The following is a 27,218-nucleotide window of genomic DNA, read 5'->3' on the forward strand; positions in this document are numbered from 1 at the left end:
TTAAGCTTGTTTGAAAACCTAATATCAATTCTGGGGTCTGAGAAATTTTGAAAACTCTGGCTCTTAAGCTTTATTGCCTATTAAATGTTTTATGGGAGCTTGAAAGTATGAATTATTTATTTGAGACATAGGTCCGTTCTAACCTACTTCTGTAAAACTTTGCATTTTTGCTTGTATAAAGTATTTCATGCTGTTTATTTTAGCATTAAAATATACTAAACTATTGACAGTAATATTACTGCTGTACCTCTTTCCCCGCTTTCTAAGCAGCACCTGAAGTGGTGTACAATATGCTAAAAACAATACAAAATGCCACAATAACAATTAAATTATATTTTTGAAAAAAAGCCTGGAAAAATCAGCCCTAAAAGCATCATACAGTAGAAATGCCAGCAACCTGGGAGACAGTGAGATAGCAGTTCTCCCTAGGGTTAACACAGTTGCAACCACCTCTTCCATGATCTTCCAGATATGCTCTCTGCTATCCAGGATGTTGCAGAAACTAAGATGGAGGAGGAGGATGGGAAAGGAAAAACCTTCCTTCTCTCACCACTACTGCTCCTGCAACCACTGGATAGGTCAATAAAAAGAAGAGAGGGGTTTGTTTGTTTTTTTGGGTACAATGGTAAAAACAAGTGGGTGTTTTCCTGAACCCTTGGAAAATAATCTGAGTTTTTCCAGTGCAGTGCCCCCACAACACCTCCCCACCAATAACCCTGGATTATTTCTGAATGAATCCAAGGAGCATTTGGGACAGCATGCCCATCTGTAGTGCATGAGCCAAGAGGAGGCAGGACACTTTGCAGTCACAATACAAGTTGGGACATGGAACAGTGCTTTCTTCCTAGCAGTGCAACATTTAAGCGAACTCAGTATTTGAGTGGGGAAGAACTTAAAAGGTGTAATGATCATGTGTCTGGTTTGTTATCCAGTGTGGTTAGTGCTATTTACGGTATGCAGTTACTTCCACCCCTTTTTATTTAAGTACGTAGGGGTAGCTGGGATAAATGATTGTGGGCAATAGCGTGAAGGGAGGAGAGGTTTTATCTCTCCCCCCCCCCCCCCCCGCTTCAGCACTAGAGCAAACTTATTTTTAATTGTGTAACAATGATTCCTTTTGCATCCTTCATTTTTATCGAGCAGCTATAATAGCTTTAGGGCTAGTGGCACTATAACACGAAGAGTAAGTTTCTCCCACTGCTCCACAGAAATAGGGGTAGGTAGTCACAGTCTGTTTCATGTAATGTAGCATCAAAAATTTCCATACTATCTAAGTGAAAGAAAGTGTATGTGGCTGAATTTAAATGTATTTGTAGTTGCACATAGTACTTCTTGCTATATTTTCTTAATTTTTCTTATTTTCTTTAACATTTAGGGTTGTTTAGGGTTTTCATGCAGAATTTTAATGTATTTTATTTTAATCAGCATGTTGTCTAGAGATTTTTTTTTAATGAGTTGACTAATAAATATAATAAATAAGCATGATGTCCAGTCTCCAAAGCTGAGCACAGTAAGCAAATTAATAATAATTTTTTTTAGGGGGAAACTGTTTTTCATCAAATCAAAAGTGAGTATGTGTTAGATAAGGTACTCATAATCATAAGAGCACTGAAGTGCAGGATTTCATTTTGATTAACTTTTTAATTGGGTTGACTTTTTGAGAACAGAATGATGCATCAACACTCGATGCATCACTTGACATTTTGGTGATGAGGCATCTATTCTGTATGTACAATGACTGAATAGCTATCTCTTAGCTGTATTGCTTTCATTTTTTAAAAAAAAAGAAAAGAAATCAGAAATTATCTGAAAAAAGCATAGAGTAACATTTCTGTAATGAGAACAGAAACTTGCATTTTATCATTTTTAAAAAATAATAATAATAATTAAAGAATAGTCATTATGAACTGGAATCTTTGATATTTTGTTTTTTGTTGCTTAAAGCTACGTGAGGGCAAACAACTCCATCCCCTTGTGTTTAAATGCGGCTGATTGATTGTCATTTCCCAAAAGTTCTTTAAGTACAGCAGAATAGATTTTTGATTTCTCACTTAAAATATAATCAGCCTCATCACAATAATACATATTTTCTCTACAAATCTTCCAGCTTCTAGAAGCGTGAAAGAACAATGTGACGAGGGCTGCAATCCTAAACACGCTTACAAGATTGTAAGCCCTATTATTGACTAAACATGCTTAGGATTTGAAGGGATGTAGATCAGTGGCAGAGCACTTGTTTTGCAAGCAGAAGGTCCCAGATTCAGTCCCTAGGATCTCTGGTTAGAGCTAGAAATGGCCCATGTTTGAAAACTTGGGATTTCAGCTAGCAGTTAGTGTGGACAATATTGAGCCAGGTGGACTCAATGTAAGGCAGCTATAACCAAAGTTGGTTCTTGAGTTTACTGTTCATGGTTCTTCTGGAGAGAGACAAACCACAAGCTTAGATCTGGGTAGTGTAGCAAGAAGAGGGGTGGGGAAGGAGTAAAGCATGCTTGTTTGTTCAAGCTTAGCCATGGAATGGTTCAGCATTATGTACAAACTCAGTCATTGTTTGAACTGGAGGAATGTGGAGAATCAAACTGTTGATGACACTTTGCTTTTCCAAGGAAACAACATTAGGATTCCCTGCTGCATACATTTAAGCATACACTTAAAAAAAAAAAGTGTGTTTAGGGTCTCGGAGCAAGTGTGTTAGCATCCTTGAGGTTGAATCCTGACAAGACAGAAGTACTGTTTTGGGGGGACAGGAGGCGGGCAGGTGTAATTATCCTGAATGGGGTAACTGTGCCCCTGAAGGACCAGGTGTGCAGCCTGGGAGTCATTTTGGACTCACAGCTGTCCATGGAGGCACAGGTCAAATCTGTGTCCAGGGCAGCTGTTTACCAGCTCCATCTGGTACGTAGGCTGAGACCCTATCTGCCTGCGGACTGTCTCACCAGAGTGGTGCATGCTCTGGTTATCTCCCGCTTGGACTACTGCAATGCGCTCTACGTGGGGCTACCTTTGAAGGTGACCCGGAAACTACAACTAATCCAGAACGTGGCAGCTAAACTGGTGACTGGGAGCAGCCGCCGAGACCATATAACACCGGTCTTGAAAGACCTACATTGGCTCCCAGTACGTTTCCGAGCACAATTCAAAGTGTTGGTGCTGACCTTTAAAGCCCTAAACGGCCTCGGTACAGTATATCTGAAGGAGCGTCTCCACCTCCATCGTTCTGCCCAGACACTGAGGTCCAGCAGCAAGGGCCTTCTGGCGGTTCCCTCACTGTGAGATGCCAAGTTACAGGGAAACAGGCAGAGGGCCTTCTCGGTAGTGGCGCCCTCCCTGTGGAACGCCCTCCCACCAGATGTCAAAGAGAACAACAATCACCAGACTTTTAGAAGACATCTGAAGGCAGCCCTGTTTAGGGAAGCTTTTAATGTTTGATGTATTACAGTATTTTAATATTTTTTTGGAAGCTGCCCAGAGTGGCTGGGGAAGCCCAGCCAGATGGGCGAGGTATAAATAATAAATTATTATTATTATTATTATTATTATTATTATTATTATTATTATTATTATTACAGTGGTGCATCACAAGACAAAATTAATTCGTTCCGCGAGTTTTGTCGTCTTGCGATTTTTTTCGTCTTGCGAAGCACGGTGTCGGGAAAGTTTTGGAAAAGCTTCAAAAATCACCAAAGTCTTTAAAAACCTCAAAAAAGGCTACCACACCGCGTTCTATGAGTTGCTCCTCGAAGTCAAGTCGCAACTGTATTAACGGTGCTAAGAAAAAGGAAACAAACTTGCAAGACGTTTCCGTCTTGCGAAGCAAGCCCATAGGGAAAATCGTCTTGCAAAGCAACTCAAAAAACAAAAAACCCTTTCGTCTAGCGAGTTTTTTGTCTTGCGAGACATTCGTCTTGCGAGGTACCACTGTATTATTATTATCCTAGGGTAACTAGCTCAGATCAGTAGGGAGAAACTGATCCTGTCTTGATCTTTATCCTGTTTTCTGCATTAATGTTCATTCTGTATGCTTTAAGGAATAAACAGGGAAGCATGATAAGGTTCTCTTATTTCCTGGTGATTTTTCTCTGTTAAATACAAGAAAAAAGTATGAAAAGGCAAAGCAGATTCTATGTGTTCACATTAGTTTCTTGAATGCTGCAAGGTCATTGCTCTCTCCCCATCACCAACACCATCACCACCACCGCTGTGTCTCCAAGTCAATTTCTCCTGCAACTGTTCATATCAGGAAAAAAGCACACCAAGAACTCAGGCCAATGTAAGTTTCAATAGTGGGAGTGGTCCCTACTCGCAAATCAACAGTGGCGTAGCGTGGGTTGTCAGCACCCGGGGCAAGGCAAGTAATTTGTGCCCCCTAACCCGTGGATTTGCGCCCCCTAACCCTAACCCCCAGATGTTGCGCCCGGTGCGGCCGGCCCCCCCTGCACCCCCCACGCTACGCCACTGCAAATCAATAGTCAATAGTAACAAAAACTAATCCATTCAAAAGTATATATTCTGACAAGGATTACAAATTCAAATAGAGATTACAAACTCTAACAGAGATTACAGACTCAAACTCATAAAAATATGTATAACACAATAATTCATTACAGAATTAGAGATAAGAGTTTATGAGTAGAGATAAATTCATGTTAGTCCAGATTCGTCGTGGAGGTCTTAGTTTCAATCACTGAGCAGAAGTCAGAAGTCAGTTATGGATTAGAAACCAGGACAGGGCCCTGTTTCGATTTATTCACCTTCATCAGCTAATTTTTAAAGGGTCGTGTAAATTTGAAGACTTTCAGATTAAATATATCCTGTTATTTTCTACATTTCTCAAGACCTCCACGACGAATCTGGACATGGTTTTTTGCTTTTTTCTTGGTGTATTTGTGCTTTTTTCTTGGTAAATTTAATAACTGTTCATATCAGGGCAGGGATGATTTCTCCCCATGATTTCATTCCCTAAATCAGTGATACTTTCATATGTGCACATTCTGTCATCTGTGCATTCACAAAAGCGGCCTGATCATCATCATACATATTTTCACACTACAATGGAATGGTGGCTTCCATTTTTTAATCAGGTGGAAGCTGGTTTGAGGGAAAGTGCATCAAATAGCAGTATTCCTCTAAAAGCCACAGGATGCAGATTTATGTGAACCTAGCTTAAGACAAACAACAATAGGAACACACTGGAGTCACAGTAAATAGAAATATGAATAACCCTTCACTCTCTAGCGAAGATAAAACACTGCCTAGTCACAGAACCATAGTTTGGTGATACAGAACTCACAGACTTATTCCTGTGCACTTATTCTCTTCAAGCCCTTCAATCCTATTAAGCAGGATTGCTTCCAAATGACTCTTAAAGACCATCTGCTTTCCGAGGTCCCTGATAACATTGAGGAACACTGGACCAAACTAAAAACATCCATTATTACAGCCTGTGAACAAACTATTGGATACCAAACCAATAAACACCGGGACTTGGTTTGATGAGTATGATAGTGAGATTGAACGCATTCTTGACAAGAAAAGGAAGGCTTTTCAGATCTGGCAAAGAGATAGAAACTATGCCATTATGAAAAAACCTATGCCAACACTAAGGTTGAGGTTCAAAGAAGAACCAGAGAACTAAAGAACAGCTCATGGATAATAAAAAAAAAAGCTCAAAAGATCCATCACTTAGCCGATACTCAGGATGCACAGAGTTTCTTTAAAGCCACAAAAACCATCTATGGGCCAATAAATCATGGCATATGCCCCCTACGCTCAACAGACAGTACCACACTTCTAAAAGATAAAGAAGCCATTGCACTGCGTTGGAAAGAACATTATCAGCATCCCCTTAACCGCAGCTCCCCCATAGCTGCTGAGGTTCTCTGGGAGAGTTGTGTGAAGCTATTAACCAAATGAAAAACAACAAAGCCAGTGGACCTGATGGGAGACCTGCCAAAGTCTTCAAAGTGGACGGAATTGAACTTACACAACAACTTCATGAAAAAATCTGGGAGAGAGAGGAGATCCCAGCAGACTTTAAGGATGTCAGAATTATCAATCTCTTTTTTAAAAAAGGTGATAGTTCCCGCAGTCCGTTCTATCAAGGCATCTCTTTATCTCTGTATTAGCTGTGGCTGGCCAAAATCTTACAGACTCACTGTTAAGACTCTGTTCATGGAAGACAATCTTACTCAGCTACGAGTGATCGCCAAAGAAAGGAGGAGGAAGAGGAGCGAACAACCATCACAGAATAAGGTTTAGGTAGTATCATATCTGTACTATATTATGTATGCTTTTATTATGTAACACATTTTAAAAGCAGTTTTAAAAGTATAGTGAAACCTTACAAAAGCATTGTCATAGGGCAGAATTCAATGTCACACTTTGTGTGAATTCAATGTGCTACTCTGGGGATTCCCCACCCCCACACTCCCCACAAGCCAATTTTGGAGGGTGGACAGTTTAATCCAAAAGTATGCAAAGCCATATTTATACTGAAATTAGGCAGTTGCATTAGTTGTGCTTTGTAATGTACAAGTTACAAAGTATATTTTCTAAAATGGTCTTGTTTTGCATCATTGGGGCAACAGAAGCCAGCCCTTTGGTGATAATATGTTTTGAGACACAAGGCAAGATAGTAAACTGTAACTCGCTAAGGGCTTGACAGCTCATGCTTATTACTCATGTATATGCTCAGTTTATATAACTAGCTGCAAACAGGATTATTCCCATTTATAAGCAATATTTGTATGTGTTCAGAAAACCTGATGGTTATGTGCACCTTTGGGATAATTTAAAATTGCCATGCTCTATCTTCGAATTTGTTTTTATTTAATTGCAATCTTCACTGCTAACCTGCTTATTGCCTATTTTAAAGGCAAGTTCACACACACACAGAAATACACAAACCTCTCTTTATAAAATTGTTCTAAAATTGAACTTGGTGTCTTACCCAGTTCACTCTGAATTCTGACTAGTTGCCCAATGTAAGCTGTCACACTAAATGCTGAGACACAAACTCTGCCTGCATTTTGTTCATTTTTTGTCTCCAAACTTGCTTGTGGGCACTGGGCAATACCAACTCATCAGTATCAGTGATTTGCATAAGTTAGTGTTGAGTTCCAAGGAAAAGGAAAAAGTTTGCCACTGCTTCTAGTCAATGTTTTATGATGGCAGATTCCCATTTAAAACTCTCTTGATTTGAGTGTGCCATTTTGTCTATGATATGATGTTTTAAAATTCTTCTAGGGCAGTTTACATAAAAATGAAATATTAATTTTGAATTAATACTCAGTTTGCATGAAGAATCATAGGCAAGTGCTGTGCTTTTCTTACTGATGGTATTCATTGTAATGATTTGGCCAACCTTTCTATCTCAGGGTAAATAAATAACTCTATTGCTACTTTCATGGAAGAGTTCACTTTTAGGATATTGATATTTAATTTGATAAAAATAAATTAAATCTTCTACCATGGTTAAAGTGTTGGGAATGGGCTACAGCTAGGGGCACTATCTCCTGGGGGCTGAGCCATGTTTGACTCTGCCCCTGACTCCCCCAATGTCCTGATGTCAGGTGCATAAAGTCAACCCCCACATTCTCCTTCGAAACCTGGTGCCTCTGGCTACAGCAGTGGTTCCCAATCATTTTGTGCCTGGGGCACATTTGGAAATCTAAGAAGCACTACAAAATAACACACACAACACCGCAACCCAGGAAAAATACCTAACCTGTATCAAAACAAGCAACCTTTGCAAACAAGAAAGCAACAATAAAAGTCATTTTTAATGAAAATTGGGAGGGGCAGTGCCACATTGGAAACCATAGGGCTACACTGCTACAGAATTACTGTATGTACTGAAACATTCCTCCAAACTTCCATCTGCTAATCTTAACCATTGTCAAGTGTTGTGTCAGTACTGCTGTTCAGCACAGTTAATGCTAGATAGGTTTCCATTTTAACAAGGATTTATGATCAACTACAAACCCTAGAATGCTGGAACTTGAGATTTATGGAGAGCTGTGCTACACAATTTGATGCCTTAAACTTTGTACAATTACATCTAAGCCACTGTGTGAGTAACCAAATAATTAGTACATCATGACCCCCTATCCAGTTCAAAGCTGCTTTATATGCCACATATTAGAGGTTCATTGACTCTACAAATGATATTCCTAAAATGCTTTGGCTAATGCTGCACAATATTTTTGCAAGCAGAACATCTGTTATAAATCATCTGATAATTTTCATTCTGATCCTCCTTTTGAAAAAGGAAAGTTCCAGCCACATGTAGTAGCTTAATTCCTGTTCTGTGTCCTGGGAAGATTCTTTTAACTGCTGTTATTCCAGGCGAAAATAGGTTCTTTAACTGGCAGTATTGAGCTTGCTTCATTGAATCCGCTGTGGTAACCAGAGAGACCAGAGTCAGACCCAAAATAAAGTAAATTGGAAATACTTATTTAAATCAAAGCAGATAAATGATTTTTTTAAAAACAACAACACAAAAACAAAACTGGAGCCAGGTTACCCAAAGGATTTCCTGCCTCTTTACAGATCTGTAAGATCACTTAGAAAATCTGCAGAAATTTTACATGTGGCAACACACCCTACAGAATATCACAGGGTGTTTACCAGAAAATGGACATCAATCATGGGGGCAAGGTGCTGCACTTGCCTACTTCCCATAAGCATTCATATTTCCTAGAAGTGATCCATGTTTTTCCCTATCTGATGTACCGTAACTTCTTCTTCCAGATCCGAGGTCCCTAATGCCTTCCTCTTTATCCTGGCTTCTTGTCAATACAACATTATCTAGAAGTGCGTACTCACCACCACCACAGAAGTTAAACATAATATCACCTTAAACAAATTTAAATGTTATAGAAACAGTAAATGGTTTTATTTATTATTGTTTATCCAGCAGTATTTGAAATATCACTTCCAAATCGTTTTCTCGCCAGCTCTCAGATTGTTGTTGTGGTGGTGGTGGTCATTTTAAAAATCACTGTTTAGGTAATTGCATCCAAAATGAGGTTGCTGACTTTTCTGCCAATCATCTAGTGAATTTTTTGAAATTAGTGCAGGTAGGGAATGAACATCATTAGACTGAGACTTGCATTAGTGCTTGTTGATTTCTGCTCAAAAATGAAGCTGTTGAGAGAAACCTTCCTTATGTAAATTCATTTTGAATTTAGTAAGATAAATGTAGATTAATTAACTAAAGTGGAGCTATTATGTATCTGCTTATTTTCCAAAGTTTGGGGGCAAAACAATTCATTGCTGAGGAAAGCATACCTATAAGATGCGAGAATTTTTCTAACCTCTACCATTTGCCCAGCCATTCAACACAAAATCAACATGTGCATATTAAATACCTCTCTATGATTTTAATAGTGTTTTTATAATGCTTCTATGAAGGCATAATCAGTGGAATATTCAGTTCTGTGCTCTCACAAATGAATGTTGGAAGAATTATCTATGTTGCTTACCTTGTCTATGCTGTTTACCTCTTCAAAAGAATGTGAATTGTGACAAGTATATTCTCTAGGTTATTAACTGGCCTTGTCCTTTAAAAGCTAATTAAAACAACCTTGTAACAAATGACTGTTTGTGGAGAATCATGTTATGCACTACCATGGCTTGCAAGCATTCCTTTATTTGTACTTGTGTTGTTTTTCAATCACTGCAGATGAATGAAGTGACCCAAGAACAAAAGAAATGAGCGAAGATGAATAAATCAAAACTAAAATTAGAACAAGCTAAAGGCATGCATGTTGCTCAGGGCATCATGCAGCTGACACATGATGTGATGACAGGCAGCAGATGAATTCCCATTCTGAGTCTCCAAATTTTGTTTACGACACAAAAGTCATAAAATTCTGCCCAGTTGGTGCACTGAGGAATTCTGAATAATATGACCAAAAGGCAGTATTCTCTCCCCCTCAACATAAAAGAGACCCCAGCATGGAAGTTCTGACCTGAAATTTCATTGAATCCAATTGTATGTGTTTCAGACTGCCAGAACCAAGGTTTCCTTTCCCACTATAGGTGTTAAGATTAGCACAGCAAATTTAGGAAGATATTATTATTCACAATTATGCTTTTCTGAATGGTTGTGAATATGCTGTGCATATTGTATACATTTCAGTAGTCCAGAAAAACACTATTAGTCTTCAAAGTGACACAGTATGTTTTTAAAATATTTGTTGTAACAGGCCAGAACAACTGCCCCTCTGGAATAATATGGAATGCTGAGAGTCCCTTTGTTAATGAAAACCATTAAATAACAGCAAGGAGAACAATCTATATATGTGATATATTTTCTTGAATCACACCAGTCGTACAATGGCAGAAAGAAGGCAGCATTAGTAGCACACTGCTACATTTGCTAGTTTGAACATCAGCTGCTGGCAAGAGTCAGTATTGTTGTTTGCCAACTGATGGTAAAAGTAAACCCGGTCTCTGCTTACATCCTCTTGATCAGCTAGTAGGGATGGAAGGGTGAAAGGAGGGCATCTGTAGATGAACAGATTCAACGAGTCTTCAACAATTAAAGCAGCAGAATTGGTTTTGATTGTCAGCTCCAGGGCCTCTTGTGGCACTGAAGGACAATTGTTGGCATGCTGGTCATAGCATCTGTTGCAGTTCACAGCTAGTGTGCCCCCTTTTCTTTTGCCTGAATTCACTGGTGTCCAGTTTATGCATAATCCAGTTGACATGACTTCTCTTATTAAGGATTCCAATGCTATATTGCATATGCTCTTCTAAGGAACTGGACTTGAGAGCACTCAAGACTGCCTAGAAAAGAGGACCCAGAGGAAAGAGAGGTGGTGGTTGGAATTGCAGCAATTTATCTGAAGAGCTTAGCTTTGGAAGTATTTGGGACTCTCATCAGCAGTATAATTAAAAAGCAGTGGAGTTTAAAAGAACTTTAATCCAGCATGGAATTAGTAGGAAACTGAAGCATTCCACAACTTTGCTTGTTTAATAATTAGAGCAGCTATAAAAAGAATTGCAGACTGGCTCAATAATGGATAATTTCATTTGGACTGCGTGTGTGAGAAATGATTTCCTCCTTGATATTTAGAAGCATGGCATTCTGTTTTATAACAAATACAACAGGAAATCTTTGGGATTTATTTCCACACTCCATTTCCTTAATACCTCAAATATCTTCAGAAAGGTGAAGGAAAAAGCAGGATCCATGAATTGCAAAATATTCTGTGGGATGTTTTCCAAATTAAACAGTTGACAAGTGAACCAGAAGTTAAAGAAATGAACTAATCTGAATAAAACAAGACTAAAATGAGATGCAATTACATTCTGAAAACTTCCTATAATAACATGCATAAATAATCTTGACAACTGCCTTTAATGGCTGGAAGCATCATTATTGTTGTTTTCCATTTAAGTGGCAATTCTGTATCAACTAATCTGGGAGTGAGCCTTATTGAACTCAGTGGGGTTTACTTCTGTGTAGATATACACAGAATGGCAGTATCAGTATTCTTTGACCTTTTGGCTAAACTTGTTATACTTGCTTGTTCTGGAATAACCAGTGTGTAATAAGCTGGGCATTACTGTGTTTTGATGCACTTTGAATATTGTGATGCACTGTAGAAGAAGGCTTTTCTGGAACACTATTTTAAAAGGCCACTTTTCTGTTGTGTCATGTCTCTTTCCATTATGGATAGTTGTAGTTTTTAAACTCTTTGTGGATTGTGTAAAGAAACCAAATTTGCTCCTTCTGTCTACGTTGCTAAAGTCTGTAACAGTTGTTAGTGAAAAATCACATTGAAATGTAATCTTGTTTGTGGAGGGGTGCTCCATTTAGCATGAAAATATTAACCATTGCCAGGCTATAGAATTGGGATTTCTAAGCTTTGGTTCATGGATCACCAATGGTTGTGTTTGCGAACATCGTTTGCGGGGTCTGTGGCATGTCGATATTAAAAATTCATATTGATATCAAATTATATTTTTATTGCTTCTTTTCTTTTTTTTTGTCTAGTTTTTTATTGTACTATAGTTTGAATTTTATGGAAGGCAGATTGTAATACAATATAAGAAATAAAAGAAGTAATACAAACACAGCTAAAATTCTTACAGCATCTAGCACAGGGCATTGCAATTGCTACAACAGGTTGAAAAAATCATTAAATGGTCCACCAAGACCATTACCAATTTTCAAGTGTTCTGTGAGGGGGGAAATGGGGAACCACTTCTGTAGAATAAAGGTGTATATAGATGTTACCATGTTATGCACAGTCGATGCAAAATACCTTTCTCAATGCAGATCAGCTTTTCTCTGCAGCAGTACAACCTTCCATATACAACAAAATATCTGGTTGTTCCTCCTTATGCACTTAAACCTGATTTGGCTGCAGTTTCACCAAAAAGGGGCCTTTCCCAGGCATATTTGTCAACTCCTCCTCCATGTAAAGTAACACTGAAACTTGATGAAATCCTAGATCTTGTTGCTTCCCCTCCCCCTCAACTTTGACAACACCCTGATCCTGTATATGATATTTTACAGTGATCCATGCATTCCACTCAAAATAGCTAGCCCATAGTCCACCAGCACCTCCAGTTGTGAATATTATGCATGTGCAATCAAAAATTTCTTAGATTGCTTCATATGAATGTTCTTAGGTGTATCTTTATCTAGCTGTCAACCTCCTTTTGCTGGAAACTTGGTGCCCATTAGGATTTATTGATTAAGATGGTTTTCTCTTTTTTTCCTTTTGGTGAGTTGATATTTCGGTTTATCGTTTTCATTCAAACCGCTGGTGTGTGTTTTTTTAAATAATGAAAAGGAAGTGATATACAAATTATGGATGAGTTTGTGAACAGATGTACAGTCTGCAAGAATTCAGAGAAAACTTAGAGAACTTCCCCATTGATTAGCAAGGCACTGCAGTGGCTTCCCCGCAAGAGGACCAGAAAGCTAAAATCAGACTGGTCTTAAGTGGATAGAAATGCTTACTAACAACGCATCTCAAATTGTTTTTAGATACGTTACTGTACAAAAAAAGTGAATTAATAAGGAAATTCGCAACAGTTTTCCAGACCGCATGCTTTTGAATATATTTCTGTTGCTGAGGAATTGGCTTTGTTGTGGCCAGGAAATATGCTAAGAGGTATTTAAGCTGCAGGTGGTAAATTACAGTCATTTCCAGGTGACAGGGCTCACAGTCATGTACCCAATCATTTTTTCCCCTCACTACATCCTTGTGAGAACTCAGTTTGTTTTAGTTCAAAGCTCATAAATTGTGTGCTAGCCCATTCCATTCCTGGGTTTTTTTTAGGTGTGGTGAACACTGGGCAGCAGAGCCGCTGTTGTGCATGTTAGGGTCATATGGCAGGGAGGATTTATTTCCAGTCCTTGGCTGCATGGTCACAGATTATGACTGTAAACATTAGTAAAATCTACACTCTGTTTTTTATTTAAAATATTGATCGCTTTCAGTGATAAATCCCTAATGAATATACAACAGAATAAAACACATCAGACATAAAACAGCAAAGTATTAAAAGTGAGCAGATAAAATTATCCTTTAGAGGGGATTGCTACCCCATAGAGAGCAAGTAATTGACTACTGTCATCACACCCATAAAAAACTCAAGATACAACGTAAGTTTCAAAATAGGTTATAACAGATTAGAGGAACTGCACAAACCAATTAACAAGATCAACCAAATCAAAGTAGTCCAAGCAGGAGTTATCCAATAAGGGGAGAATCTGATTCCCACCCCCATCTCCTGAGTCATGTTTACAGTCATAATCTGTGACCATGCAGATCACAATACTTCCCATACTTAATGCCTTGTCATTAAGAAATTGAGTGATACCCAATGGTAGTCATACTCAGAATAGGTTCATTGGTAGTAGGTCTAATTTGAGTATGACTATCATTGGATATCACCCATATCATAGAAAGTAAAAAAAAATACTTTGGTAAGTCTGTGATTAATCTTAAGCAAGCTTATATGTTAAAGAATTTCCAGGGCAAGTCAGCTAGCAGCACACACACACCCCTGTTAAATCATGTAATTTAAATAAATGTTACTTGTATGGCTTGGGGCCAAAGCTTTCCAAATACGTGAAATGGTAATTTGGCTCATTTTCTTTTGTGCATCCAGTTGCAGGGGATCCAAGATTTTGGATCTTGATGCGCTTGATTTGGACAGTTGGCTCCAAAAGAGAAAAGAAAGAAAAAAGGTTAATATTCTATGTATGTGAAAAACCAATTAGCAATGCAAGCATAACAGCATCTTTACAAATCAGATGGATGATCCACCCACTCTGATAGCAACCTGCTTGGAAGGCTTGGAAGGGAATAACAGTACAGGTTACTAATAGAATGTGCTAGTCCATATTAGTTACTCATCAGCAGCTTCTTATTGTTGACTACTTAAACTTGGCAAAAAGTTATATTTTCTGAGCATCTTAGCTAATGAATGGCTACCTATATTTGATATTTTGTTTTTGGTTTTTTTCCCTTGGAGTTCTTCTCTGTCCAAAAAACTTTCAGTATGTAATTATGATTGCACATCAGATAAAAATAGAGGATATCCAGTGTAAAATATAATATATTAAAACAATTATATGACATTTTAAACTCCAAGTAATGCTTCAGCAGTGCTCTTCTTGTGTTACACTGCTTCTTGGCGGTAGCAATTTTTTTCTTTTTCTTTTTGCAAATTTACTAAAGTGGGGGAGGCGAGAGAAGAGGAAATGAAAACAACAAAATGAAACCAAAATCATCAGCTTTTATATTTACGGGACAATTAGCACAGCTTAGCACAGCAAGTGGTTCCTTAAATTGGACAACCACAGATTGGGCTGAACTTGACCTGCCTGTTCATGCTTTCAATGGCATCTCTGTGATAGGCGGTGCATCACTGCTTCCTCAGGTGGACAGGACAGGTAGGGCAACAGTGTTCCCTGGAGAGGCAGGTGTGGATATGGTTGGTGGAACTGGCGATAGAATGAACCAGACTCAAGACTCTGACAACTCCAGAGATGGAGGCAGAGTCCTCATGCTGTAGGGACTGATGGGAAGATGGAACAGGGTGAGTAGAAACACTCACCAACAGCCAAGTCTATCTCTAGGCTCCTTGGGCCCTCCCAACCTGAGCCAAGACCTTCCCAGGCCACTGAATCCTGATTTGGGGTCGTCTTATCTGTCCTGTCTTGGTCAGCCCCCTGACAAGCAACTTCAGACCAAAAAGGAGCTGTCCTTGGGCAAGCCAACATCACATTACCGCAAAAGAAACTTGTGATATAATGTATTAGTCTTTTGAAAAGACACTTGGGGAATATGTCAACAAATACAAATAATTACAGCTATTATTCATGGCAGTATGCTCATCTTAAGTGTGAAACCATTCTTCCCTTTTCCACGTCTGGTCTTCATGCAGGCCAGATCATTGCTTGCTAGGAGACAGCTTGCAACCATTCCAAAAAAACATAATCAATATTCTACTGCAATGTAGTTTAGATGTATTGAAATGTATTGGATTGCAATTGTTAAAGTCTAAAACTACAAATTAAACAGAAGAATTGCATTAGCAATTGAGAATGATTTTTGTTCTTTTCCTCCCACATGCACATCTTCTCCTTTCCTTCTTTCACACTGGCATAATCAATAAAATCGGGAAGGGGGATGCTGCCTTATCAGTGAGAAATGGATATAGTGTGAATAATTACTTGTGGGAGACTCTCTATTTAGCCGTAAAAAGGCCCACAGCATTTCTGCACCAAATGTCAAGCACAGGCCAGTAGAACTGCCTGTGCACAAGGTAGAAATAGATTCAGAAAGACAGATGGCCTGTCAGGCCAAAGCTAGACCCATTAGGCCCAGAGGAGTGGTTGGAATCGACAAGGTTAGACCTCCAGGGTAACATCGACACCATTCTGAAAGGGTTGGTTTTTAAATTATTTTCTACATGTTTGATTCCTTAGTTCACTTCACAGAGCACCAGACATTACACTGCTAAATAAGGAGGGAAAGAGCAGGGTACTGTGTTCTTTTGCAATTCTGGAAGGGTTAGTTGCAAGGAAAAATGTGTTTCTACATTACGAGAAGCTTATAGCGATATCGTGTTTTTTTCCAGGAAAAAGGCAAATGAACTGTGATTACTGCTTTTTTAGAATCAATGTGTACACAGGCAAAAATGAATTAAATTAAGAACAGTACCTGGAATGTCACAGGAGCCCACGAGAGCAGCTTAAGCAGGCAGGTTGTGACTGACTGGAGTTGCAGGACCTTGGAAAGTTCCATGCAAAGAACTTGCTCCAACAAGCTGTAGGGTTTAACTGAGATCTTCCGTTCATCTCCGCTCCCGTCCTGAAGAGTAGATGGATCTGCCTAGTTCCCTAGCTCCCTTGTGCATCATTTTTCATGCATGTATTTACTGAAAGAAATTTCCCTCATGTTCCTACCTGCATAGTGCATTGGAAAATAATTCTGAAAGGTCTGCCTGGTATATTTCTTAGTAATTAGTATTAAGCACTAATAATGAAGAATTCAATACATTTGCCCTTTTTGAATAAGGGTGATTTAGTTCCTTTTTTTAAAGCCTACGGAACATTTCCTTTGTTTTGCCTTTACTGCTTTCTCTGTAGTGCCAGCAGTGGAATACTGCTCTTATTTAGGCATAATCAGGCCACCATTTTGTAGAGCAGGCTAAGATTAGCAAGAAAATCTGTGTTCAACATTTTGGAATCTCTGCTAGTTGTAGGAGAAGGAACGGCTACTTCTATCTTTGTGGTGTAGGGTGGGGAGGAGAGAATTTCCCAGACTTTATACAGGGAAATTTTGCATATTCACCACTTGGAAAGCCATGAAAATTGCTTTTGAGCTCTGTTCTGGTTAATGTAGTTGTTGTAGTTTAAAATCTTTGCAGATCAGGATTCAAGCAGCTTTGAGCACAACGTGCACATGAAGCCCACTTTTTAACCATATATCCCTACCTTTTCTTTTCATATGATGTCCTCTTCATTTTGAAATGAAATGTAGCTATTATTGTTGTTTGTTCTGTATTTTTACACTTTCTTCGTGTATGCTAACCCTTGACCGCAAACAAACTTGATCAACATTTTCCTTCTCTAATGTTCCCTTGCTTTTCTCTTCCCTCCCATCTTCTTTGCGCACACATGCATGCGTGCACACACACACACATTTATATATATACCCTGAGCCAAATAAAATACAGTAGTGCTGCAGTATGTCTTAGGTCAGGGCAACGACCCACTTGAGGACATTGATCCACCAGATGAATACCAATACTGTACAGAAAAATATAGAAAATCATTATTCACCGTCAACTATTCAAAAGCATGTTATTTGTTTCAACTAAATATCAGGAAGAACTTTCTGATGCTAAGAGCTTCTTTGACAGTGGAGAGGACTCCCTTGGAAGGTGGTGGACTCTACTTCATTTTAAGCTGAGCTTTGGGGGGCCATTTCTCTTGGATGCATTAGTTGAGATTCCTGCATTGCAGGGCTTTGGACAAGATGACCCCCAGGTCCTTTCCAACTCTATGCATAGCTGTCAACCTTCCCTTTTTGGCGGGAAATTCCTTTATTCCAGCGCCGTTTCTCGCTGCTTCCTGCTGCTATCCCGGATTGTTAGATATCTCATAGACTTTCCCTGGGTCAGGTGAGGCTGCTGATCCCTTATTTTCGAGGCTGCTGATCCCTTATTTTCAAATCTAAAAGTTGACAGCTATGGTTCTATGAAAACGTGACTATATGCCACAGTTGTTGTTGCTGTTGCTGCTGTTTGTTTTAGCAAGTATATCACATTTACTTGGACTGCAGAAAAAGAGTAGATCTGGGTTACATTGCAGTGAATTCAGATTTGCCATATAGCATTTCCCTGTTTTGCAACCGCACTGCATTGCTGACTTGTTTTAGGCCAGCAATCCCCCATTAACTTTTATTGGATTTGACTTAAGTAGTAACTAGAGAAGTAGCCGTCAGCACACAGCTTTTTGGTTATTAAGGCTGAAGCTTCTGAGGAACATCCTAGCTTCAAAATAACATCCCTCGCCCGCCCCGCCCCCGCTCTCTCTCTTCAGCTTTGCAATTGTCATTTGTTTTCTTCCCACTGGTTGTGAGACAGTTGTGTTTATTAGCTGGGCAATCAGAAGAGATGTCTTGTTATATTGTAACCCGAATCCTTAGCAAATGGATATATATTTATACAAATAAAAATGCTTGGTATTTGCTATTATACATTTGTCATAGCATACCCTTTTGCAAGCAACTCGGAAGGAAATTAGCAGCTGTAACTGCCTTTATGAAGCTGCTCCAACCATTTATGACAGAAGTGGTCTATGTTTGTTTGCTTACTTATTTGTGTGTTCCTTCTCCAAAGCTTGAAGTCGCTTATAATGTGAATGAAAACTATATTAAAAAATACAAAATCAGTGAAACTTATTGAAAACAATGCAATAGAAATAAAATAAAATAAACTCTTATTTAAAGAAACACTTAAGAATGTATGTTTGAAATGCTGAACTGATGTCTAAAATCAATAATCAAGGTGGATATGCTGTTAGTGGGTGAAAATAAAAACTCCACTTAGTTCAAAATGCGCCAGCCAGATTGCTGACCATGACCAATAATTTGTAACCTATTCCACCAGTTTTAAAGCAACTGCACTGGAACCTGGTCTGCTTCTGAGCAAAAATTAAAACGTTCTTCTTAATTTTTATTCCTTTAGATGGTTTGGGACCAGGATGCCTAAGGGACCACCTTTTTCTGAATGAGCCTTCCCACATAGTATAATATTATCAGAGGGTCTTCTTCCTCTTCCTCTTTCCTCTCGTTGGAGATGAGGAGGGTGGATACCTTAGATCGGATATTTGTGTTGTGGCACCTACTCCTGAGGGGCCTTTACCTGGTACGGAGTTAAATATTCTTTCAGCACTGAGTGAATACCTTTTCATTTCCCCATACTTAGTAGATTTTGAATAGGATCCTCTCTCTTGATCTTTACAAGCATGACTGTTCATTTTGTGGGATGAGACTATATCAAAAAGATAATATTAAAAGAAATTGGTATGAGCTTTATGGAGCAAAAGAAAAATTTTGAGAAAAGGCATGTGGGCACCAAATGGAACTCACTTAGCAGTTCTTACTTCCAATTTACAGCTTTTCTTCTTTTTCTTTTCGTAAATACGAGCATGCTTGTTTGCAGTGTTCAGAGCCCCACCTTTTGCAGCAGGATGTCTTTAGCAGAAGGAGGTGCAGGCGTGTGAGAGAGAATGCATGTGCCTCCTTATGGAATTGTCTCTTGATTGATGTTGATGTTTAGCAGCACATAATGATGAAGATGAATTTGTTCTTATTATAAGCTTTAACTCCAGAAGAGCACATTGTGTACTCTTTTCAACAACCTACATTTAGTTTGGCATTGTTACTTTTCTTTTGCATTTGTATTATACATATTCTAAACAACCAAGTTTTACAGTCAAACTAAATCATAAATCACTGGCTATAAAAATAGAAGTGGAAGTACTCTTCTGTTGTCATTTTTTACTGCTTGTTACCGACACAGAATCTATATATTTTCACCTTTATTGATACCTTCTATTGTACAATTAGGAGTTTAAGCATATGTATCTTTTCATAATTAAGTCCCACTGAGTGTACCTGGATTGGAGCCTAAGTGCCTATCTGTCCTACGGGTCTTAATCTTTATAAATTATTTTTAAAAAAAAAATCATGAAGAAAGGCTTCCACAAAGCCCATTGCACCGTTTGGTCTCCCAGCATTGAGTGGCCTGCAATTATTGGGTCCATGAGACTGGCAGGGAAATGGACTAGCCAGGGAGGAAGATAAATTTGGAGAGTAACATGGAAGGCCCAAGCCAAGTGTTTTTGGAAAGAAAGCAGTATATAAATAAATTGTGCTAATTAACAAAAATTAAAAGCGAGGGGAGAGACTCTGCCTACCAAGCTGCAAAAACCCCCACTAAAAATAAACATAAATGTAAAATGTAAATGTAAAAAATCGGGATGGGGGCTATAAGGGGATATGAGAGACATGTTAGTCACCACTGCTGCAAACTCATGAACAAATTTCTCAAACCTGTACTGAGTAAAGGTCTTTATAGACACATGCACAACACCCTGGGAAGATACAACTTATCCTTTCAATGTGGCTCAGCTTCCATAGAGGCATATGCTAAAAATCCTAAGAAAAAGCACAAACCTTACCTGTGTTCATGCAGAAATAAGTTGTACAGATTTTTTTGCACGATTAGTTCCAAGTAAATGTGTTCAGGATTGCAGTTTACAGCTTTGAGAGGGCTTGGTAAAGAACAGCTATGACCAAAGGAATCTATGGAAGTGTCTTGTTTTCCTTTACAGTATATAGACTCCTCTATATATTTCCTTTTTATTTTCAAAAGGTGTTTGAGCTCACTAAAGTAACTGAACAGCTCCGTGATGTGTCTATTGAAATGTTACCCAAAATGATCTTGGCACAATATTATAACTGATATATAATAATTAGGTCAGCTTGCCTCCTTTGCTTGGCAAAGACACATCTGAGAGTAACTCAGCAATCTATCATTCTTTTTAAATATTGGCCTGTGCCAAGTTTCCTGAGGAGTCTGCAAAGTCACTTATGCAACGCTCTCACATCGCAGAGCAGACCTTCTCTGGTGTACAGTTTAGATGTTCATTTATCTGCGTTAAGTACACTTGTGGCTTGTTACTGCCAAATTGGTTTTTATGCATTGTTGGGCCATCGCTTCAGCTGCCAGACATTTTAAATTGCTGCTTTATTCCTTAGCCAGTGCCTCATTTGCACCAGAGCTTGCCAAACATGTTAAATAATAAAGAGAGTGTCTCTGCACATGTTTAGAATGCTTTCATGTGCTGATGAATAACTATAGGCTGTTACCCTTTATCTATAATTACAAGACAAGACATTTGTGAGAGGAAATACAAGTTCTGAGGTGAACTGCTGCCAACATTTCCCCAGACTGTGCTGTTTTGATGTGTTGAAGCTGGGTGAAAGAACTCTCAGCTGAGTAACTCATTTTTTCATTGTTAGGAGGAATGATGAGTGTCTCCAAGGATATATAAGATGTTGGGGAGACACGTCCCCATCAGTATTCTATCTAATGGTGAATTAAATTAAATTAATTTTATGCTGTATCTCTTTTGTGCTCTGTTTAGAAACTGAAGTATTAAGCCGTATACAAATTATTGCAATAAATAAAATAAAATGTGGTTTAGAATACTAATCCTGTTAAGAGTGAGTGGGTGGCAGCAGTCATTATTTTCCTTCTCTTTCAGTGATCTGTTGCCATAATCAGCCTTTTGTCTAGGTTGACTATAAATCTGTTGACTTCATATTTCAGTTTATTTCATATAAAATTTAGGGGTATCAGCAAGTTGAAATTGTTTCTTGCATGCCAAAACTTGCAGCAGGCTAAATCAGCACTGTGCAGCACATAGCTTACTGAGCATTCCTGTTTGAATTGATGGCATTTATGGTACAAACATGAATTTACTAAGAGTAAGTGATAAATATCTCCATTGTTTAAACTGAACAGTGTCTGCGATTAAAATTTCTTTAAAAGCAACAACTCATTTTATGCTGTTAAATGTTATATAACATGGAATTTGCTATTTAAAATATGTGCCCAAATCTACACAAAATGCTACATACATGTTAGTATTCCAAGAGAATCCAGCCTTTTCCCCCCATTAGAGAGTTCAAGTTTCTTACTCCTCATTTAGCCACGAAGGGTTTTGCTTTTGCTTTCTCTGCTAAAGGTACAAGGTTGTAAACAATCAATGGGGTGTGTTTGTGTCTAGGATTCTCAATGTGGTGTTTCCATTCTTGATACTTTCTATTCTTTTTCTCTGGAGTGCTACCTTCTGCAGACCTCATCCACAGATAGTTTGAGCATTATTCTTAATAACTGATGACATTTGTATAACTACACGATAGGCAATGGTACTTCAGAATCATGCTTTGCATATTTTAAAACATGGTATGCTAATTAAGAAGCAGCTGGAATTGTTTTTGCAGTCCTGAAGGAGAAGGGATGTAAGGACACAAGACAGACAAACCAGTAGGAGAACACTTCAGTCTCCCAGGACATTCTATACAAGATCTCAAAGTAGCTGTCATATTTAAAAAAAAAAAAAAGAATTTCAGAAATAGACTGAAAAGAGCAGTTGCTGAATTACAACTTATTACCAAACTTAAAACCATGGAGAAACCTGGTCTGAATAGAGACATTGGATTCTTATCTCATTATACATGATAAAGCTATTTTTGGCCATCTCACCCCTTGCTTTTTCCTGTAAGACCAATTGCAGTCATTAACAGTCATCAACAGGTTTACCACCCCTATCAGCCAATCACCCATTCCCACCACCCTTCTGAGTAATACCCCTCCCCACTATATATAAGGGTCTGGTGACTTCTGTTTCAGTGTATCTGAAGAAGTGTGCATGCACATGAAAGCTCATACCAAGAACAAACTTAGTTGGTCTATAAAGTACTACTAGACAATTTTTTTATTTATATATAAAAAATATATTTCTTAAATGGTAGAAATCGCTATAGAAGTCTCATCAATGGCAGAAAATCATCTATTTATTATCTAAAGGGAAAATTTGTAAGATCAGTGGACAGTGTTTGTGCATTTTGGACTTTCTAGTGAAGGACTGATCAACTATTTATCTGCAATCTAAAGAAAAATTACAGTAATTTATGATAAAGAGATGAGAATGATTGCTAAGTCAAATAATGGTGTGTTTTTTAAAAAATATACACATATATATATACACAGAGAGAGAGACTGAGATGCAGTGCTGATTTATTGAAATTTACTCAATTGAAACTGTATATGCCTTTGAGTTGAGCACAAGGAAATGAATGGGGATATGCCTGAGTGTTCTGCTCTGGGCTAAAGGGAAGCTGAAGAGTGTACGCGGCAAATTCATTCCTAAGGGAGATCTCAGTACACATGCATAGGTCATCTCCTTCCAACTTCCTTTTTTACCTCTGCCAGTGACAAAAGGAAACTCTGGTGAAAAATTCTTTAATGGTCCCTGATAATAGAATATAAAAAGTGTGTTTGCTCACTCTGCAAACATTGCACTTTGGGTGTTAAATTTCTGAGGGGTAGTTGAATGCTTTGCTGCTTGGATTATTTATAAATATTTGCAATAAATTACTGCATGCAGTCATAGGTTGAAATTACGTCCTGCATACGTGTTGCAAAGAGCTGCAAAGAATAGCATCTGGCCTTAGATATGCTGTACTGGAGCATTTAAATATATTCAGTTACAAGTTTGGGAATGATCATGAAACCTGAAGCTAAACCATTCCTGTCCCCACAAACAGGATAATTGGATTGCCTTGGTGTTATGTGTCTGAATGAATAAAATTATTTCAACTTCAATTAAAAGGGGGGAACAGGAAAGGAAAGTTACCGTATCTGTACCAGGTATTATACAATATGTCTTCGTGAGTATTTTGACAAGCAGTTCTTGTACACTGCCAAGTTCAGGAAAGATCTTCCCTACAAGTACCTTGTTTCAGCAGGACACTATTATTTTTATTGTTGATAATAATAACAATAACTGCTCTTCATTCAAAGATCACAGATTAGTAGTTCCTTCAGTCTGACAGTGCAGTTCTATACTGTCTATATGAGACCTAGATGAACGTGACAATTTGCCTAGGTTTTGGTTTTTGTCTGACCAACTGAATCTTAAGTAGTTGTGTTAGTAAATACATGGTAAATCACAAACCTGCTATTTTATAATTTATACAAAACTATTAAATAGTCTTCTTGGGCACAATACTTTGTCTTACTGCTGGATAGATGCTTTCATGAAACAATGCCTCATTTTATCACTGTTATTTCAGTTATTTATGTAAATAAAGGAATTTTATACTGACATCTGGGAAAAGAGAACTGAAAGTACATTTCCATAGCTAACATTTTCACATTTTAATCAAGTGATGCAGATCACACTAAATAAAGTATCTTTTAATGAGCAAATGATACTTATTGGATGGTCACTTGACTATTATGATTTCAAGATTTTTGCCTGTAATGTGAGAAGATAGAATAATTAAAAGACTTTATCATGCTACTCATTGGTGAGTCCTATAACTCAAAACATTTGTGCACCTCTTATTTTACGATTTAGGAGGCAGATGTAGTTCAGACATGGATGTTTTAGGTTTCGGCCGTATGTTGGTGGTTATGCAGGAAGAACCCCTGATTTGCTTTGCATATCTCAGGTAACACAAGAAATGGTAAAACCGTTTTCAACCTATTTTCCCCTCTCTCTTCTATCATTTCAGGACTATACCTTGACAATGTACTTTCAGCAAGCATGGAGGGATAAGAGGCTTTCGTATAATGTAATACCTTTAAATCTTACACTGGACAATAGAGTAGCAGATCAGCTTTGGGTTCCCGATACCTACTTCCTGAATGATAAGAAGTCATTTGTGCATGGTGTCACTGTGAAGAACAGAATGATTCGATTACATCCTGATGGGACAGTTCTCTATGGTCTCAGGTCAGCATCTAATATTTAAAATGCCATAATTTAATATCTAAAGCTAAGATTTGTTTTTTCCTTTATTTTCCAGCATTCCATAGTTTCAGTTCCAAGTGATTTTGGACTTGCTCACCCATCTTAAGTACTTTAAGAGACTTTAAGAGATACTGAGTTTTATACAAACACATGCAACAAAGAAAGAAGAGAGAGGAGGTTTCTGGAATGCAACTTTGGTAGAGTTGATATGTGATAGAGCAGTCCAGCGTTGTGCATGTTTACCTGAAAGTTAGTTTCACTGAATTCAATCAGACATATTCCTTAATAAGCAGACTTAGCTGTGTAGCTTTTATTAAAGAAACACTGAACTGTGAAAAGTGGATCATATACTGTTAGTGTATGTCTTTGTGAAAAAGTCAGCTACTTTAAGCACAGACAATACAGCAGAGTTCCCCCCCCCCAGAAAACATTTATCTATATGTGCTTGATTACATGTGTGTATGAAAGATATGTGCTTAACCTTTGAAAAAATGCTCTGCTTACCTTCTTGACTTTAGCTGCATTGCTGCAGCATATTTCTGAAATACTAGTTTTCCTGTACTAGTACATTGTAAACATTTAAAAGGTAAGAATTCATTTTAACATCGACATTGTACACGAGACACCACCTTATCATCTTTTAATTGTTGACCTTGTCGAGTTGCAAGTGAGCCTTCCAAGCTCATATCCACATCAAAATAAAGCATATTTGTAGCAACTGAGCTTCCATCAGTATAAAGATGATGAAGTTGGAAGGGCATCATAATTACAGCTGTGGTAGAATATTTCAGAGCTGTCAAGTGTTGTTTTTAAAGTCTAAGGGCCCATCTATACTTTGCTTCTCCTGTATCTAGAGGTGAGGCAGTCTCCTCTCCTCTCCTCTCCTCTCTTCCCTTTCTCTCTATGCACCCCTCCCCCTGCCAGTTTTTATTAGAGTTCCAAAAGGTTGAACTGCATGCTTCCAGTTATTATTGCCTGGATTCCCCCCCCCCTCATTTTCCAAATGACCCCGTCAAAAAATAAATAAATCAGTTCATACCTCTGTCCTCATTTTATCACATCTCTGCATAATCACAAAACTGGTCCTCTAAAAGATAAAAGGACCCAGTGTCTAGAGAGAAGGGAGAGGGGAGAGGAAGTACCAATGACTCAGAAGCCCACGGTGCCCTTAAGGACTCCTCTTAAAAACATGGGAGGAGGAGCTAAAAGGAGTCCTGACAGCCTAGAATACCCTTAACCATCCCTCTTAGGAACAGTCCCTCTGAGTCCTGGCAAGCACAAGGATGGTGGTGGAGCAAGACAGATACACTCAGAAAAATCAGGCTAAGCACTACCCAAGAGTGGACAAAGAAACACAGGTTTTCTGGAGATAGTTCCAGGTAGGGAAATTAAAAGTGAACAAGAATGAACCCACTAAACAACAGAAGTCAGGATCAGCCCTATGTTCTCAGTTTTTGCTTTTCTATCGCAAAGCAAGTTACAAGTGGGGAATAGAGATTTGTACAGAAGACGTGGCAAGAAGTAGAATGTTTAACCCTCCCCTCCCCTGCTATTTTCTATTTCAGAATTCTGACTGGGAACAATGTGGCATTGAGGGGTCATACAAAAGATGGGAAACAGCTCAGCATTTCCACCCAGATGCTGCTTATTCCCTAAAAATCCTTTACTGCAGAGAAACAACAGCCTGAATTCCCAGACTGTTGTTTGCTGCAGAATGCTTAGTTCTGTAATAAAATGCACTAATTTTAAACTCTCAAACTTTACTGCCTAAATACAAAAACTTGTCCCCTTGGAGAAAAGAAAAAAAGATGCTCACTTCTGTGTGATGTGAACTCTTTCAGAAGAGCAAGCTTATTCTTGCTTCCATGGTGTTATGGCATGTTTTAAATGATGATTCAACATTGGTCACCCATAAAATTCTAGTGGGTTTTTGGAAACTGAGCTTCTGTGGGCATTCTATGGTTTGTCTTGTAGAGTTTGAAGAAGAAGAAAACCAGGAATCTGTTTTCTAACCCACCTTTTTAAAGGCAGCAGGAGGCAAATATGTGTGATCAAGGAGGAGGGATGACTAACTTTATGCAAGAACATTAGAGAACTGATTGCTACTTTATGTGACAATTAGTTTCTCCTGAAATTTAACTTTAAAACCAGATTGCATCCTGGTAGGATTCCGTATTTGGGAGAAAATCAAAACACTTAGGCTCCATTTGCAAACGCAGTTGCTTGAGAATTAGGGTACTTCTATATGGGGGCTTAATAATGCAAATGTGTTGTTGGCCACAGGACTTCCTCTCTTTTTTAAAACTTACTTAATTTATTTCTTATAAAGTGTAAGTGTGGGGGTGGAATACGGGCTGGCATTTTTGTATCAACAATGTTGTGTGGATACCGCAAAAAAGGAAAAAGAAAAAAGTCATGCATGAGGAGCACCCATCCCACAAGAAACACCTGTCTTGAAGCATTCCAAGTCCCATTCAACGCAGCAGGTCTGCCAGCTAAGAAAGCAAGCTTAGAATTCTGCTCTTAGTATTTATACTGGGAGGAATTCAACTTACTGCTATAGCAATTCTTCTGTAAAGCAGAAGCTTTTCAGCTTGCTGGGTACAACAATCCCACTTCT

General features: G+C 38.4%; 1 protein-coding gene across 7 annotated transcripts in view; it reads left to right on the plus strand.

Annotated features, from left to right (window-relative positions):
- Nucleotides 1–27,218, plus strand: part of GABRB2 (gamma-aminobutyric acid type A receptor subunit beta2) — a 103,010-nt gene that overhangs the window by 11,318 nt on the left and 64,474 nt on the right. For all 7 annotated transcript variants that reach the window (XM_081184748.1, XM_081184750.1, XM_081184752.1 and 4 more), the window contains exon 5: nt 24,360–24,580. In XM_081184748.1, coding sequence (XP_081040874.1) covers nt 24,360–24,580 — 221 coding nt within the window. The remainder of the gene's footprint in view (nt 1–24,359; nt 24,581–27,218) is intronic.

This window comes from Podarcis bocagei (assembly GCF_964188305.1).
Source record: "Podarcis bocagei genome assembly, chromosome: 2".
In the NCBI taxonomy this organism is placed as follows: Eukaryota; Metazoa; Chordata; class Lepidosauria; order Squamata; family Lacertidae; genus Podarcis; species Podarcis bocagei.